At 37.6% G+C, this 18,045-nt stretch overlaps 2 protein-coding genes across 6 annotated transcripts in view; one reads left to right on the forward strand and one right to left on the reverse strand.

Moving 5' to 3' along the window:
* The window catches only part of LOC143153434 (uncharacterized), a 120,383-nt gene that overhangs the window by 13,091 nt on the left and 89,247 nt on the right, over positions 1-18,045 (forward strand). The window lies entirely within an intron of this gene.
* Positions 15,112-17,677, reverse strand: LOC143153459 (uncharacterized). Of its 2 annotated transcripts, none has more exons than XM_076324718.1 (2): positions 17,224-17,677; positions 15,112-16,633 (listed from the first exon to the last, which is right to left on the reverse strand). In XM_076324718.1, exons 1-2 carry the CDS (start codon positions 17,523-17,525, stop codon positions 16,624-16,626), a joined length of 312 nt encoding a protein of 103 aa, XP_076180833.1. In that variant the 5' UTR covers positions 17,526-17,677; the 3' UTR covers positions 15,112-16,623. Both variants share the same exon structure in this region, with proteins under 2 accessions (XP_076180833.1, XP_076180834.1).

Genomic DNA, 18,045 nt, shown 5'->3' on the forward strand with positions numbered 1-18,045 from the left:
ATACAGAGAAGTATATTTTATCTACGTCTTCATATTCAGAAAACATATTTGACGTTGTAAAGTACAAATCGGAGAAAGTTCACGTTTCACAGACAGAAAGAGTTCCGTTTGGAATTAAATTTAGATGATCCACGGAACAGTGTTTGTATAAAATTGATACAAACTTCGAGCGTGAACAACCCAATCGTAACTTGCGCGATCGACATCTGAAACAGAAGAGGAAAAGTTATTCAGAGATAGAAAGCGAGAAGGTTTGTATGGATAGTGGAGATACGTTTAAAACTAACAACGAAAAGAAATTAATACAGATGTCGAGTGAAAATAAAGTATTCCGCAGAACTAGAAATAGAGAACCATCTTTAAGACTTTCTGCGTATCATTGTGGTTCACTTAGATTCCTTAAGTGATTTGAATAGTCCTTCTGTGAATTCTCCATCTCGGAGGAATAGAGAGGCCATTGATTACAACGAAGATAAATGATTTATTAATGCTGTAATGTGTAATGTGAAAATGGAAGAGAAACGAAAAAGGAAAGAAAATAAAGATACGAAAGTTTTATACCGACGAATGTAACACGGAACTTGGAAGATTGAAGTCGAGTCTGAGACACACGAAACGAAATCGTATATCACCCGCAAAAGTTAGCGAGAACGAACGATCGTCAACGATTTGGATTCATTCGCACGAAACGAACCACCCCGATCCATTGATAACATTCCCACGAATATACCCCATGAAAGATATAAAAATTTCAGGTTTTCATTAATGGACGACTCACTTCGCGTACGTGCCTTATCGCAGCCGGTTGTCGTGCGCTGAACACAGGGAAGTTGAAACCCTGACACTGTGTATCTTGTTCGCTCTCGGTGTATCCAGTTTACTCTATTTGTCGCACGATACGTGCAAGTCTCTGCTCCAACTCGAGATAAGAAATATTGATGCGTATAAAAAGAGACCGGACCCGTTCGATGCACACGAGCGAAGATCATCGTCTTTTGTGAACAGTTTTCGATTTTTGGCAACGAGGGAACGTTGCATCGTATATCGGTAGTCGTCAAATTCTCTCGTCGAACGAGGTACAGGAATCCACGGCTTTTAATTTCTTTCACGAAGACGAGCACGATTCCTCTGGTTCCGTTTTATCCGTTAATTTGATCCGTTTAAGAATTTTACTGCGCCGTGATAGCGTAGAAATGAAATAAAATAGAAACTTTGGCAACGAGAGCGAGGTTCAGCAACCGCTGTTTTACGACGTAACTCTAGACTTGTAAACCTAACTTAAGGATAGGTCAGACGACAAGATACTGCTAAGTGCAGGAACGGAAGGAGCGAGAACGAAAGAGGGAAAGGGGAGAATTATAGGAAGTGGGTGAAAATAAAACAACGAGTAACGCGTTTAAGAGAAGTGGAATAGAGTAAAAATAGTTGAGGGGAATATACATTCGGTTGGAATAGAGTAAAAATAGTGGAACGTGTACGAAAAGAAAGCTTGAAATTCGGAAGTACGGTGAGATGGTAGGCAGCAGGTCTGAGACATGAAACGTTACGAATTAATTCTCGGGTATTCGAATATCATTGTTCGAATATTGTTAACGACCAACGTAAAAAAATCGATTTACGGTCTGTGTCGCGCGGTTCAAATACCAAGAATATTCAGATACTAGGCGAGTATCCAAAATATTCGAATTACATTCGCCGAATATCCGATTCATCGAAGTGTTCGAATATTTGATAGCAGAAAAATTTCTGAAAGTAATCTCATCTTTGGTACACCGGGATTTAGGTAAAACCTGGTCCTTGTATATCGTATATAAAATATTCATTGTATTTCTTCACAACTAATTATGAATAATTATTGTACTCGTTATGAACGTATCGCGAACTCTCGTATTCAAATTCCTTTAATAGATGTACTTTTTTCGTTCGGGAGAGACGATCGAACAAAGCGATTAAATTAATGCTATTTCGAGCAGTAGAGAAGCACTTTTTTCCCTTAAAGTTTTATTTATATTCTCACCGAGGTATTCTCGTTCGGAGAATGTATACTTATAATCGGTATCTTAAAACATCGAGCATTTACATAAACAGTTTCGGAAAAGAAAAGAATCTACGTATAAAAACTTCTATCTGTTACACCAGTTCTATAAACAAGACACTAGACACGAATTCGTCTCTACGACATATTTAGAACCTCCCGGGTGAACGTAGTAATACGTTCCCTGTTTCGCAACCGTAGAAAAAATTCAACATCGACGGTATCTCCATTATCTGCACCGATAAGAGAAGCCTCCACGAATCGGTGGTCGCAATTAAAAAATGGTGTTCACCATGGAACAACTCGACGAATCTTTCGATACGTTCGATGCTCGATTCAGCGACGTGAAATGTAGGCGATTTAATCCGGATACGAGACGTAACCGGAAGTTTCGAGTACAACGCGATCCGACGCGTACTTTTAAAGAACATGTGCCGTTACGGTGCGCTGACGCATTCGCGAGTGTTTATTAAAACCAGTTTCTCTAACGTCTCGGGTAGCGATATCGATTTTTCGCGAATTCTTGAAGCTTCCGCTTGGCTCGCCGAGTCGTCGAGGGTCTGCGACAACCACGGCGCCGAGTTTCGCGAGGCAGCCTCGCGGCATTTTGCACGGGGAACTTCGCTACGAAATTCTGCGGGCAATTTGCACGACGTAGCCTCTCGTGCAAGTGGGTCAGCCTCTCGGTGCCCGCGTGAAAAAAGCTTAAGGCGCTGTCTGCGGCTGTTTCGCTCGGCTCTTAACGCGTTCTTACGTAGTGGATCCGACGAGGTGAATACGCCGCGCACCGTTTTCGATTCGTTGTTAATAACTTAACGCGGCACGGTTCAACGGGAGACACCACCCTGACCAGTCGAAAAAAAAGAATTATTTTTCTTTTTTTTTAACCTTATTTTCTTAGACTTCGAAGTGTGCAGAATCTTGGGTCGAGAGGACATTTCGAAATTCAAACATTCGGCGAAGTTTTTCTGAAAAATGTATTTTCAAACGCGAAATCTTCGGAACTATACATCCGATTTATTTGAAATTTTACATGATATTTTGCATAGATTGTTCTACGATGTAGCGTACGATTTTTTAAATGTGTTAATTATATTATTTTATTATATACGTTTAAAGTCGTTTTTTTTTTGGATACAAATGATTGTTGGTTCTTTAAACCGAGACTATTTGTACAATTATGAACATTTTCGAAAAGTTGTACGGTACGTTTTAGATAATAGTTTGTGAATCAATATTTTTTTATTTCAAACATTTTTTCATTTTTCATGGACGAAGAACGTGTACGTTCGTTGAGTAACGATAAGGGACATCCATGAAATGTCCACCCTCCTTCTCATTTTTATGAAAGTTTCATAAGCCGCAGAGCGGTTGGAAATAAGGGATATGTATCTTTTTTTAGCCACGGTGACTCAAGTTTAAGGGCTGAAACTACCCTCTATAGTTTTACCCCCTGTGTCGTTGAAAAACAGCTGTACGAGTGACAGTGCCATTTTGAAAAATGTCGATTGTGCAAGAAAGGTTTCCAAACGAATTATTTCCCAATTTTTCCCCCCGGAAAATAACACGTACGAGAATTAACGAAGAAGTTGAAAACTCGCTTTTATTTATCTCGATATTTTTGAGAAGATATTCAATGAACTATTTTTACTATTGGTTGGCAATTAGTTGCGAGTGTCTTTGGCTTATACTGATATTGTATATACATATTGTATTTACAATGAACAACATAAAAGGAATAATTATGGAAATTTCTTTTAGGCGATAGACGGTGAGTTAATTTTAGCCAAAGCCACACGTTAGTAGACACTGTAATTTTTTATCTTTCCTATGAATATTTTTATCGGCGTATATGAAATTTTCCGCAAGCAACTGTACAAAATTTGTTTAAATGTTTTCTTTGCATATCTATCAATAGTTTCGAAGATAACCGCGAAAAGTTCAGTCATCGAGGGTAATTTCACTCTTTTAAATTTAAGTTACAGGAAAAATAAAATACGTGCTCCTTATTTTCGGTCGCTCCATGGATCTGCAAAGTTTCATAAAAATCGGGGGCAATTCGTGGATCTCCCTTGCGAGAACAAAAGCACCGATCCCCATAAAAAGTTTGATTTATTATTCAACTCAACGTTACTGGCTTTCGGTGTAGTTTCTCTTTTGGAGAAAATCTGAAATCTGAAATAATAAGAAGAATTACGAAAAGTTGTAAGCGGTGTTTGCGATTTAACGAAACGATAAAAGAATAGAACAAAGGTAGAAATTTACAAGTAATGATACTTGGGACGTTAATGGAGATAATTTTAAGAACCGAGAGTATGTTTTACAACGAAGCAGTGTAGCTTGTAATTTTTGGTAACTGCGATTCGAGTCGCAGGAATTTTTTGCCTTTTAACTTTTTTCCTACGGAACGTAAATATCCAAAGTGAGTTGCACGAGTCAAGAATTAAAAACCAAAAGAAGAATATAAATCTGAAAATACTGAGAAACTGTTGAATGGTTAAAATTGAGGAATAATTGCAATTCGATTGCGTACGTTGCGATTGAAATTAATGTTGCACAATTTTTTGGAGATTGGTACGAGAAAAATGTCTATAAATCGGTGCTACGTGTTCTAACGCAAACCAAAGACACGACATCTGTAATTATACATTGAGGGGAAGCTTTTTATTTTAAGATATTATAAGATCTGGGGGACACTAACTGCCTCGATAGTTATTTTTACAAAGTAGCGCAGTGAAATTTCTGTGACGACAGGGAAATACTGTATTTTCTCGAAACGTCGTTTACACGGAAGGATTTTTATCACGAATCTGTAGTAAATTATTGAAAAGTGGTTTGCCATGTCCTGAACCGAATAAAACTCGTGTACGATCAAGAACAGCTATGACCAGAGAATTGCGAAACGCGTGATACAAATTGGCAATCGTACTATATTAAAGTTTGCAAATTTACCTAGAACTTACACAAGAATAAGTTGCTTGGAGATAAGACGAACTTATGGTAATCTTATGTCTCACAGATTTCGATAAATATGATTTTCAAAGGAAACTATAAATAACTTAACGATTTGTGTAACGATGTGTGATATATTTGACAAATTTACTCAAAAATTAAATATCGTTTTTCGATTTGTTGGACTTTGTACACATTGGGGACGAAAGTGAGACACGTTGAGAGGTTTTAGAGATAACTATATTGCCATATGACAGGGACATATCGTGACTGTCTAATTGTTTAAACTGTACGTTCTTTCGTACTCGACGGAATTGTGCAGAAAATGAATCCGTGCTGTGCTTCTCTTAAAACTTTCATAATTTCTCATTAATTCGCGTAATTGTGGTTTCTACACTCTACATTGGAGCATCGAGATATTCGATCGATATTATTACCAATATTCGATATTGTATCGAACCATCTAGGAATAATATTACGAATTGGTACAATGTATCGAAACAATAAAAAATTATTTGATATCGTCGAAGCTCTATCAATATATCGAGATGCATCTAGACAGTATTGTGCAGTACACCAAGAAAATAACGTTTGTAAAGGAAATTGGAAATATTATCTCAATAATATCGAACCATTTGTATGAACTATTGCTTCGATAATATCGGTGGTGCGTGGGTACACCTTTCAGCAGTGCTATAACGTCGTTGTCGAGCGGTTCAGAAATGCAAAAGAAATGTTAACACTTTCGCGACTGGCTACATAAGGGCAAAGAAAATGGCTGGGAACAGCTGCGCTCCGTCGTGAGGTAAATTACAAATAAGGTAAAAGTTTCCTACTCGAACGAGAATTGCTAACATCTCATTTAAACTTATAAGATGAAAAATACTTAATTATATCGCTACCAGGGATCGTCCGTAGTACGTAAATCAATAGCAGGTTGTACGAGAATATTGAACGTAATTATACGCTATCGATCGATCTTAGTTTTGAGAACAACGAAGTTTTTCTTTTTCCCCCCCGTATAGTTACATATAAGCAAAATACAGAGAATATTACGTTTTGCAACGTTTAGAGAGAGCGTATCTCTTCAGGTATAGAAACGAGAATCCTGTCACACGTTGCATCGATAATAGTAAATATACGAGATATTGTTTGCACTTGAAATGTGAAAGTTTGTCCGAAGGATCTGAAAACTATTGTTACTTTCGTTTTGTAATTTACGTACAATAATTTCGTAACGACAATTTATTTTTACTCCTCGCGTACAAAGTATTTGGTAAATTACAAACAAGTACGTATTGGGTTGTTTCTCAAGTAATTTTCCAAAATGGGGAATCTATCATTTAATCAAATGTTTATACACTCTAAAAAAATCGTGTTTCATTTTCACCAAAAAAAAAAAACGAAATGAATTTCCGAACAATCCAACATATAATGTACTCGTGCATGTTTAATGGTATTACGTTAAATGATTACGTTAAACGATGCGCGGATACCAAAAACGAATCGTTTCATCGACAGAGCACTGTAAATATCAAAATTTCTTCCAAGTGTGTGAAAACGATTGTTCGACTTACGGAAAATGTTGGTAAACGTAAGACTGGCTATGGGTTATCCTTTGAGGCTGCTGTTTCGCTACCTCGGGATCAGCGGGATAGATTTGGCTTCGATAGAAACGGGCAAGACGATTAAGGAACAGGCGAGGTGTATTTTCGTCGGCCTCGGCGCGTATCGGTACCGTAAAATCGCGTTGCGCCATTCCCAGCGACACCGAACTCGCGCTGCCAGGGGAACGATCATAAAACGTTACTCGATTAAACTTGACACGTGACAAACCTAACGACCCTTACAATTTCCAAGCTTTGTCAAAATGTTGTCGATCAGTAGTCGCTAATCATGGGATCGAGAACCGTTTAGTATTCATTGTTAGGTACAGAGCGTAGTACCACGTACGCGTATCAATTATTTTAAGTTCGAATAGATTGCTCGATACTTGTTTCATTGGAACGAGCATCCACCAGTCTCTACTATATGTGGTCGTGAACCACGAAGGATATAGAGGAAGCTGAATTTGGATCGTGCACTATTTTCAATAGTATGTGAAAAATTAAATTATTTTCAAAGAAAATATATTGGTCATTGTACACGTTCACGAATAATGTAATTCGGTTTTTAAGAAGTATTGCACGAGATTGAATAAAATTGTACGTTGAAAATATGGATTCGGTACGATTAAAGTACTTTTTTTTTGAAATTTCTGCAATTGCAATTTATATCAGCTGTTTGAGATAACAAGTGACCGGACTCCGATAGGAAAGGAAGCAATATTTCAGTTCTTTGGTATTTACACAATTTTTATTCGAAGAAGTTTAGAAATCAAATTCATAAAGAATTTGTTTTTATTGTTATTTATGGTATCGTTGCCTGGAACGAACCGGTTCGAATGCAGCTAACAGGTCTTGGTTCGAACTGGACAACTTTATGAAATAACTGAAATCACGTGACCAATCTTAATTTTAAACTAGAACTCTAAGATGATAATAGAATCCTGTAGTTGAATAAGTAAGCTTTCTAGAGAAGCAATGTAACGATTTATTGTTTACAACAGAATGTTTACGAATCTTCTAATCTGTTGTTTAAATATTTGATTGTTAACTAATTCAATGCTACTACTGACTCTCAACTACCTGCTTACTACCTGCTTACTACCTGCACGAATTAAGTAATTTTATCACCTACTTACCGGTGTAGGCAACTCGTGCTGTAAATCAAACCAGACAAACTTTTCCTAAATCTCCAATTAGAACTGTGATCCATGGTAGGCGACTGTTCAATTAAGGCGACTCTCTTACTGTGTTGTCTCTCAGGTTGTCACAAGTGTGATTAAATGACAGCTGTTATCTCACCGCCTCGCTCGAGTTTGTGTATCTGTATTGTGAACGAAAGTAACTAACAACGAGAGAGTAACATATAATTAACACTTTATCGTTAAACGCTTTATACGTATGATAACAACCTTTGATAAGTTCAATATACTTTCGTGGAAAGTAATCACGTCCCAATGGTTACTTTTACATCGTATTGGAATGTTTTCTTTTCCTCGAGACAAGTGTCTCGGCTGGTAACTTTCTGCAAGCACGGAAAAAAAAATTAACGATCCCCGACAGCATTCTTCTCGAGTGCCAACAGTAGCACACCGCGTTACAGTTCTACGCGTAAATAAACTCACGGTTAGTGTAAATTGTAACAAACATATGGGCGGAGTTGATAAGGCAGATCGGTATAACAGTCTCGTATTATGTCATGCGAAAATCGTGCAAATAGTCACGGAGGAAATTGTTTTGTTTTGGAGATTGGAAATATGTATAACCGGTGACAGAAATTCAGGCTGAGTTATGGTTATATGTTCCGCTTGACGCTATCCCTTCTCCTCCTAAATCCGCATCGCGGTCTCGGATGCTAAGGCGCTTGTCAGCTGCGCGACATAGCTGCGCAGTGTCATTATGCCGCCGAACGTACAGCGGAACGGTTCGAATCTTCCGAAATATCTAACGTAGGTTAACCTACTTACGCGCGGGACCGGTCTTACGATTCGCTGTAAAATAACAATGCTTCGACGTTGGAAAATATTGAGGAGAAATAAGAAACATGAACCGTGAAAATATTTTTCCATGAAGCGGTATTTATGAACACGGGACACGTAGAAGGACATTACTGCATTTAGACATCCTTTACCCTCGTGTTAAGGCCTCAGTTAGACGAGCGTTTGTCACGGTGCGTGCCGCGCGCTGCGCTTTTGTCGTTCGAATGCTGTTGGCGCCGCGTGCACTCGTGTAGTCAGATCAATTGCTAAACGTTGTATGCATTCGTACGAGAAAAACGCAGCGCGTGACAACCACCGTGACAAACAATCGTTTAACCGAGGTCTAAGTGACGGAGTAGGAAAACGTAAATTCTATCGCAAATTTAACGGACAAGAGTCACGTGCTACTGTTGTCTTTCGTGCAACGAATGATTCGATTGGTGTTCAAGAAGTGTCGATGTCGTAGTTGCCAAGACTGTCCGGATCTTCTTCCAAAGGAAAAGGTAAAATATCAATTATTATAGGAAGGTATACTGACACTATCAAAGGGGTCGATTGGATCGGTATTGAAATTCCTTTTAAAATTACTTAATTTTTAACGGTGCTTTTGTCCTTAATAATTGATAGCAATTATCGAAATAGAGAACTAATTGTAATAACTGTCGGTGTCTCTATACCTGGCATTTAAATGGTTTTATTTAATATATATACTTAAAAATATATTAAAAGGTGAATGTGCTGTTTGAGAGAAAAAAAAGGAAACGCAACTAATGTGTATTTGTTACACAAATTGGATTGCTAATATGTAGAAATCATTTTCATTCGTGTGACAACTTTTCAAGCGACAGTTGTAGAGACATTGGACCTAGAACAGAAAGAAAACATTTTTGTAGAATGTCTTGATCACTGATAAGGTTACAGTCACGAATTCCGGACAAGTTAATTTAAGAAATATGCACTAATGGTCGGTAAAAAACCCACACTGGTTTCGTGTCAGGTCGATCGCCAACGGCAATAGTGTTTAAACGATCGGTCTGGTATAATGGGTAATAAAATAATTGGACCGTATCTTATTGACGGACCATTAAAACATTACTGTCTTTATTAGAAGAACTACCGTGCTAAACTCTTTTAACAATGCGATACTACACGTCAGAATTTACAAGGATTATTTTCTGATTTTCTTCGAGGGGATTTAAAAGAACAATCTACTGCGAGATACCAATGAAACGCCAAGATATGAAAAATTTTATCATTACAACATATAATTTTATAGATCGAACGTCTGTCATTTATCGATCGATTACGCATGTATATTCATCGTAGGGTAACGTTCTAAGCATCGTATGCATGAAAAATCAATAAAAAAGTATCTCGGTGATTATCAGTATTTGAACTCGTATACTCTAATAGATTTAATTGCAGAATCGAATTTTACACGTTACGAGTAAAACATTCAACTAACTTTCGTATTTCCAATAACCAATTTGGGAAAAAGCAATTATTATAGTTCACAGGTAATTTAGGTAGCGGCTTTTGCGGAACTCCCAGTATATCGTTATATTCGTATTATATACAATGATTTACATTATATTATATGTAATGGAAAAGAAATCATGTAAACGTAGCTCTAGGGTATATGTATAAAATTATACAGTAAATATACGGACACGGCACTAGACGTAATCATCGTGTTCACGTATAGTTTTTCCTCCTTTAGTAGGGAGAGGATGAGTTTAGCCATTAAATACTGAATGAGTAAAACAATTCCGCTAACAGCAGCGGAAGTGATGTTTCCGAAAGTAATTAAAATTGTAATTGGAAATTTTAAGACTTCGAAAAACACGTTTCGCCAGTTCTGATATTAGAATCAACCGAAGTCATAAAACATTCTTCTTTTTATCTGATTTATTTTACTTTTTATGCGAAATTATTCGATGTTTCGTTGAAAATTTTACATTCACGTTGTTCGTTCCAGAATCAGATTTTTCCTTACCGGGAAAGAATTCTTTCGAAATCGTTGCTTCCGTTGTAACACAAACGATATTTTTATTCCGCTTATGGACGATGTGTTTTTTTTTTTCGAAGCTTATCCTTTTCCGTATTCGTGTATTCGGCGTTAAAAAAAATATATTATTTTTACAACCGCGGTAAATATATTTTACAACCTTCCGTTAAAATTTCAATTTATTCGCGTTCACACCACGGAGGAAAATTCTCGGAAAACATCTTTCTTCCACGTGCCTTGACGCACGAATACATTACGATCCGAAAGTGTGACTACCGTTATAATCTATCTACTATTCCTTACGATTCTCGTGCTGTAAATTCTTCATAGAATTGTAACTTTTTTCCCGACCAATTTTCCACGATAAATAGTACGCGAACCGTATCTAAAAATTTTAGAAAAAGTATTGCATTGAAACGAATACTCTCCCGTTGTGCTTTAAATATGAATTTCGAAGGCAGAGAGAGCGGTTGCATCGGTAGCTGTCACGCGCCGTTAATGGCAGCTTGAGCCCGAACAAAGCGGGAAAGAAAGAGTGAGTGGTATTTTATAAAAATCGCGGAGGGTCTCTTTGAGGTATTTGCGCGTGTACGTTTCACGGGCAGAAGCGTTGCGTAGGTACGTACGTACGTACGTACGTTTCCATATCGCTGTGGCTCGAGTCCATGGGTTTATCGATCGTCCTTTGCTGTTTCCTCCCTCGAACGCTCTTCGAGGCGTCGATTAGCGAGGAAAAGGTTTTTAACGATCGATGTAATTCTCGTCTCGTTTCTCGCTCGCCCGCCGAACGATTTAACACACCTTTAGAACTGTCATCGAGAGCGTTTCCACGGTGTCGTTTGAAATGAATTCTAAATAAGAAATTATTTGTACCGTTGTATAAAGCTGAAATACCAGTGGAGATTTATCGTAAATATTTCTGAAAGTGCTTTCCATTCTGCGATACCACCGCTGACGTCGCGGAACTTTTTCTCCATTCATATTCCATTTACGAGAGGGGCCCTTTGTTGCGCAAAAATGCTTCGCGGTCGCTATCGTTTCGAGAAACGCGCAGACAGACCGCCTTTTCTGCAGCGCTCAAAGAATTTTCAAATGCCTTTGCGAATTGCTCTCGAATTAACAATACTTTGCGACGACCCGCGATCAACCCTCGCGGGCCCTAATAACGTTCCCCGTTGTTTAGAATTGAATTTTATTGGGCTGTTCGGAAAATCGTTTCGTTTTTTTGAAACACGATTTTTTTAGAGTGTGTAAATGTGTATACACTCTAAAAAAATTGTACAAATGTGTATTTTTTGTTTAACTCTACAAAAAACAAAGCATTCTTTACACGTGCACAAACTTTCGTTAAAATCGGTCTTATAGGTGAGAAAAATTTCCTTGCAGTGTAACGTCCGAATCGTTTTTCAAAGCACTGTAAATATTTAAATAATGAAAACACGGATATCAAAAACGTGTATCTGTGGACAATTATTTGTAAAAAAAAAAAGAAAGAGAGACTGTCGTGTTGGATTACGGGGGGGACAATGGATTCACGTGAGTCACGTGATCACGATCACGGGTTAAAACCAACCGTGAGCCGACAATGGAATTTCGGTCGCCTTTCCGGAATACTCGAAAAACAGAAGGACGCTTGAACGCGTTGTGGACAAAAGACGGACCTCTACGCTTTTGTATTCTCTCTCTCTTTCTCTCTCGCTCACTCTCACTCTCACCCGCTCTCTTTCTCTCACTTGCGCTTCGCGTTTGTTTCCGTCTTTATTCCTCCCCTGCCATGGTTGGATTTCGTGACGCTGCGATGGGAAAAGGGGAATATTAAAGAAAAGGAGCGGCAAAGAACGACGGGAGTGGTTGAAACGATCCCGTGTTAGAGAGAGAGAGCCACGGAACGACGAAATTCGGCTCGAATGAGGACAGAGAATAGGGGAGAGGTTGTATGCAACCGTACAAGAGTGAGAGAAGTGGTTCTTCGGAGGGAACAATGTGAAATGTCTTCGGTGAGAACTCTTTCCTTACGAGACCGCGAAGTCGACGACGGTGTTTGGTCGTGAAATGGGTTCCTCCGTTGAGAAAGTACAGTAGAACCACCATTGTTCGAATTAACCCTCGAACCGGAGGCTCCACGTACGCCGAACGGCGGGTCAGATATGACCCGTGATGGAATTCCGCCCGTGAAAAGTTTCTGGTCGAATTTTTACTTTATATTTTGCACTGTTCAATTTCCCAAATATCCTTTTTAAAAAAGAATCATTACTTCTTCCAAAGTCTACTTTTTTGTTTCAAATCATTCTTGCGAATAAATGTGGTTCGAATTGAAAGCAGAAATGTATTTTCGAAGGTTAAATGAACAATGTTTGTTGTCCACTGCAGTGGAAATTAAGTAAAACTTCGGTTTAACGATACGAAATACTATTTTAATAATATATTGGGTTGTTCCTCAAGTCATTTCGTTTTCCAAAATGGAAAATATATAATTTAATAAAATATTTATGCCCTCTAAAAAAATCGTGTTTCGTTTTCACCAAGAAAAAAATGAAATTACTTCCCGAACAACCTGATAGTATAATGCTCGTTTAAAAAATAATTTGGTGTCTACGACAATGAGGAGCGTACTGTGACTCGAACTACAGTGTAAGTACTATGCAGATATCGTAAGTTGCCAGTGAATCGGATTAGTCGTCACACCTCGAATTACACGCATTTTCGTTATTGGCTAAGGCGATCACGTATACAAATCCATTGCGTGTTAAAGTCGCGAAGGAGAGGTATCGGAGTAGAGTGAGACGATGCGATAACGAGCGACGGCTGAAATGCATTGGCGTAATCATAGACCCGGAATATTAATTATCAGCGGATCGAGAAGCTTTACGTACCTATCGCAATACACTCCTGATAAATTCTGTGCAACAATAATTACTACGAAGAACAAGTGGTACGATTGTGTGTTACAGCTATGTTTTTCTTAACCCTTTGAACTCGAGAGGAGATTCTCGATCGCCACATAATTCACTGTACTATTTTCGATCTGGGAAAACCTCGTGGTTTGGAATTCAAATTGGAATTTAAATATCACGTTTTTGTAGAGTGTAAACGCATGTATGCGAAGTATATAAAAATGTTCCGTTCCGGATGAATTTTACCACTTAAAGAATTTTCTCGAGGCATCGGTTTCTGGTAGCAAACAAGCCTCGAGTGCAAAGGGTTAACAACTTTCTCAATGTATTTGCGGTAATTGATCGTGGGTTTACACTTTCTTGGAACTTGTGCAACGATGTCTTTGCAATATTTTAGATGTTGGAGCTATCCAAATTTCGATCATTTTCTAACATTCTCCTGTAGAACGTGTAGTTTTTTTTTACTCGAATCTATACCAAAGATACCCTTAATTTTATAAATTATGGTTACAAATGTACGAGGAATTTTTTAAGTGCAATAAAATCTTCATATGGTTTTCTATATTTCTCGCAGATACGGAGATTCTACGTCTATGCGATGTGATCGCTTAGCACCTAAATGTGGAGGTCCCAGGTGGTCCTGATTCCCTTACCCCCCTGATGTTCAGTTTGTAGGGTTTTGGCAACGATCTCCGCATAGTACAGTAACTCCTCGATAAAAGCCCATATTGTTACCTCGATAAAAGCCTCGGAATCATCTTCACCACTTATACCCATCAACTCGTACGGCTGATGTAAATAAAAATGGTCCGACCGTAGAGAGCGTTCGAACAACGTACATTAAAAATAAATAACGTTCACTGCATGTAGATTTCGATACGAAGATATTAAAGGAACGTTGTTTTTTTTTTTTTAAATACTTCTTTCACGCTCTCAGAGATTTTAGATGGATAACGATTTCGTCGAGACTATCGAGGAATGATCAACGTCAATTAACACGCTGGATGATTTAACAACCAGCGTTCGTCATCGATTATGAATGCTCCAGGCCATTTCACGACCGCCGATAACGATTGTAATTATAAAGCCGCCGATAAGCATCGATTAACAACTATAGTTGTTAAATATCGCGTACCGCAACAGGAACAATCGCATGCCAGGTCGATTAATAATATTACGGTTTGGATAGTGTTCTCGAAACGGTGGTTTGCAACTAGATTGTGTAATTTTCTCAATAATTTATTTAATTCCGCCGATTTGTTCTATTATGCTATTCGTTCTTTGACACCGTTTGTACAAACGGTTATATCTCCCTAACGTGTACATACTTTCGTGCTAGATATTTTATTACATAGGTAAACAATTCTGGTTGAACATTTTATTTTTAATTCTATAATATCGTTTACACGCAGAGGGTAAATATTGTGAAATTATTAAAGGAATGTGCACTTTGTACGATTGTGTAAAACGAAAATAGTGTTCAAATTATAAAAAAGCAAGGGAAAATGAATGACAATTATTTTTTCAAAATAAACCTTCGTTGGTGTTGAAACTAGCTGTATGTTTAAGATGGATTTTAAACAATACGGATGGAGCAATACCAAACATAAAATAAAACCAAACAATTACACAGTTGTAGTTATGTATATCTGGTTTACTACTGTGAGAACAAACAATACACACATGTTATTACATATTTATTTCCATTGCTGGTTCACGAAGGTGTTCTTCCGTAGAAAATGGAAGACGTATCAGGCGTGAAACGATACTCACAGTCACGTGATCTCTCATAACATGCAGTTGGTGACAACAGAGCGTCTCCAATTCATTTACAAACAACTGTAAACTGGTGCTCATATTTCTGAGGGCGTAGTGCACTCACGTGTTGTGATAATATCATTTCAACTTAACCCTTCCCTCTCGAGGATAGTTCCATTGACACGTTTTATTCCAAAAATAAATAGTGTTTTATCATTATTGTTTTTACTCCAGGAACTGAAAATATCTTTATCTCTTTCAGGACACTGTGATATAATCGTTAATATTGTAAATCGAATATTACAAGTTCAAGTTAATATATAGGGTTGTTTGGAAAGTCATTTCATTTCTTTTCGGTGAAAATAAAATACGATTTTTTCAGAGTGTATAAACATTTTGTTAAATTATATATTTTCCATTTTTGGAAAAAGAAATGACTTTCCAATAAACACAAACTGGACGACTATGTGTCATAAATCGGTCCTAATCTGCAAACACTGAGTCAGCTGTTCCCGTAAACACTGTGTCATCCTTACCCTACGAACCCTGTGTCATTTTAGCCTCTGTCTCATTTAGCATAACTTTCTAACCATTGCCCAATTCTATCGTTCTCCTTCTGCTTTCGAAATTCCGATCCCTTTGTAATTTGTCCGTCTCGTGTAAAAGAATTGCCAGGAAGTCTGACTTCATTTAAAACGATTTTTAATTTACTAAGTATTTTACAAATATTAACACCATTATGGTAGGATCAAATTGTTTCGAAGGGCTGTTTTCACCTTTAAAATTGTTTCATCGTCGAAACAAAAAATTAACTGTATTCCTGCAAAATTTCAAATTTTCTCGAATTTTCGAGTTTTCGAATAACGTTGTAGGTAAAAATTGTATTATTCGAAAAGAAAATACCGAAGTTATTTCATTTCGATGAAAGCTGAACACTGTGAATACTTTTCCCAAGTATTCGAACGGGCTGCATTCTTTCACAAATATTCAACAAATAAAAATCCGTAGTAGATGAATTGCCTTTCAGGCCTGGACTCTTGAAAATGTAAAAGGATTCGGGTTGCACTACGACCTATATACGAAGATTTAATTGATAACAAATTTTAAGGCGTTTAAAGGACTATATAAAGAATTCTAAGAATAACTTCAACGCCAACGATATAGCAATTCACCTAAAAATATCTAAATTCTGAAGCAAAAAAATGTGTAAATCATTTCTATAAATTTGATCGGTGATGTGTGTTAATATTGGTCTACGGTGTAAGATATTTGCAGAATACACTGGCATGCATTGCATATAGCACGTTGAATGTTGACGCTTCAATGGAGGCAAGAACAGCTCGTAGTAATGAAAGAGCAGAGCAAAACGTCCTTCGTAGAGTGTGAAGGTCTTCTATATTGTCCTGGAATAAATGATTAGTCGTAAATAAGAAATAAAATTCATTACGTAACTGAACATAAAACTTTAGCAACAAGTTTTTCTCGAAACTACTTTTTCTAAGCTTGTGTCTGTAAATACTCTGACAATATAATAACAATTACATTGGCCGATATATTCAAGGTGTGAAAACTATCCTCAACGTTGTGGATAGTATATCTATTTAACGACACACTTCAGGAACTACTGTAGATAGGAAAAATGTTGAATACGAAAAAAATTTATTTTTGAAATGTCTGAATTATAATTCAGGTCACAAATCGTAAACTCTGAAACGTCTGATTAAAAATTTTACCAAGTCATATCCACTAAAAATCAAACTTTTTATCTACAATTTTTAAGGTAGTATTAGCCAATAAAAAAAAAAAAATACGTAGCTAATATTTTTCATTGCTTTATTTGTGTGCCAAATTTTCGAAAAACGCGTGAAAAAAGAAACTTACAAAGTTCAAGAGATTAAGTTATATGTGTAAAACACGACGACGTAAAAATATTTATTTTTCTATATACCGGGAAGTGTTTCAATTACAAAAGATAAGACAATCTATAAATAACCTCGGTTCAAACATCAATGTGCCTTCCAGGCACGGTTCGACCACAACGCTGCACATTGCCCGTATCCCTGGGAAGCGCAGTTGCACCGTAAAAGGTTGAAACTCACTGCATTTCCTAGGCTCAGTCAGTATCAGGAGTTCCAGTCCATTTCTATGTCGACATTCAAACTCTAAGTCACTACAGTAACGTGCGCTTGCATGCACCCGAATCGGTTCCATTCGTTTCCATACGTTCGGAGAAGGCAGCGATTTTTTCCAGACATCGACTTTTTTTTTATCTCGAGCTGAGGCCGAGGTTCGCATGTACCGTACACCGAAGAGAGTAAAACGTGCCACGCAAAGAGCGAGCGAGCTAGAGCAAAAGTGAGTAAGCTTCGACCTTCCTACGTTCAGCGGTCGATAGCCGAGAGCGATCCTTCTCGCGCGTGGAATGAGTCATCAAACTCGAAAATTGAAATTTCTATTATTTTTCATCGTAGCGTCTTCAACGATTCGCCAATGAATCGGTGAGGCATTCCCGATGAAAACGAGTCCAAACACTTCCCCGTTCGGATTATTTTCAATCCTGTAAAATTGGAAGTTTTTCTTTTTTTTTTTTTCAAGAGATGCAATTAATAAGTGATTAAAACTAGTCGAGAACGAGATCGCGTTTGGACTAATTATGGTCTGGAAAATATCGCCAATCCGTTGACAATTGTATCGTGAAGGTATGATAATTAATAGAACGAATTTTATTTTTGGTAGCGGACAGAAATTCGATCCCGCGCGCGATGAGGATCGCTTTCGTCTACGGCCGTCGGCTGACCGAGTCGACGGTTCGCTC

This window comes from Ptiloglossa arizonensis, chromosome 12, assembly GCF_051014685.1.
Source record: "Ptiloglossa arizonensis isolate GNS036 chromosome 12, iyPtiAriz1_principal, whole genome shotgun sequence".
Taxonomy (NCBI): domain Eukaryota; kingdom Metazoa; phylum Arthropoda; class Insecta; order Hymenoptera; family Colletidae; genus Ptiloglossa; species Ptiloglossa arizonensis.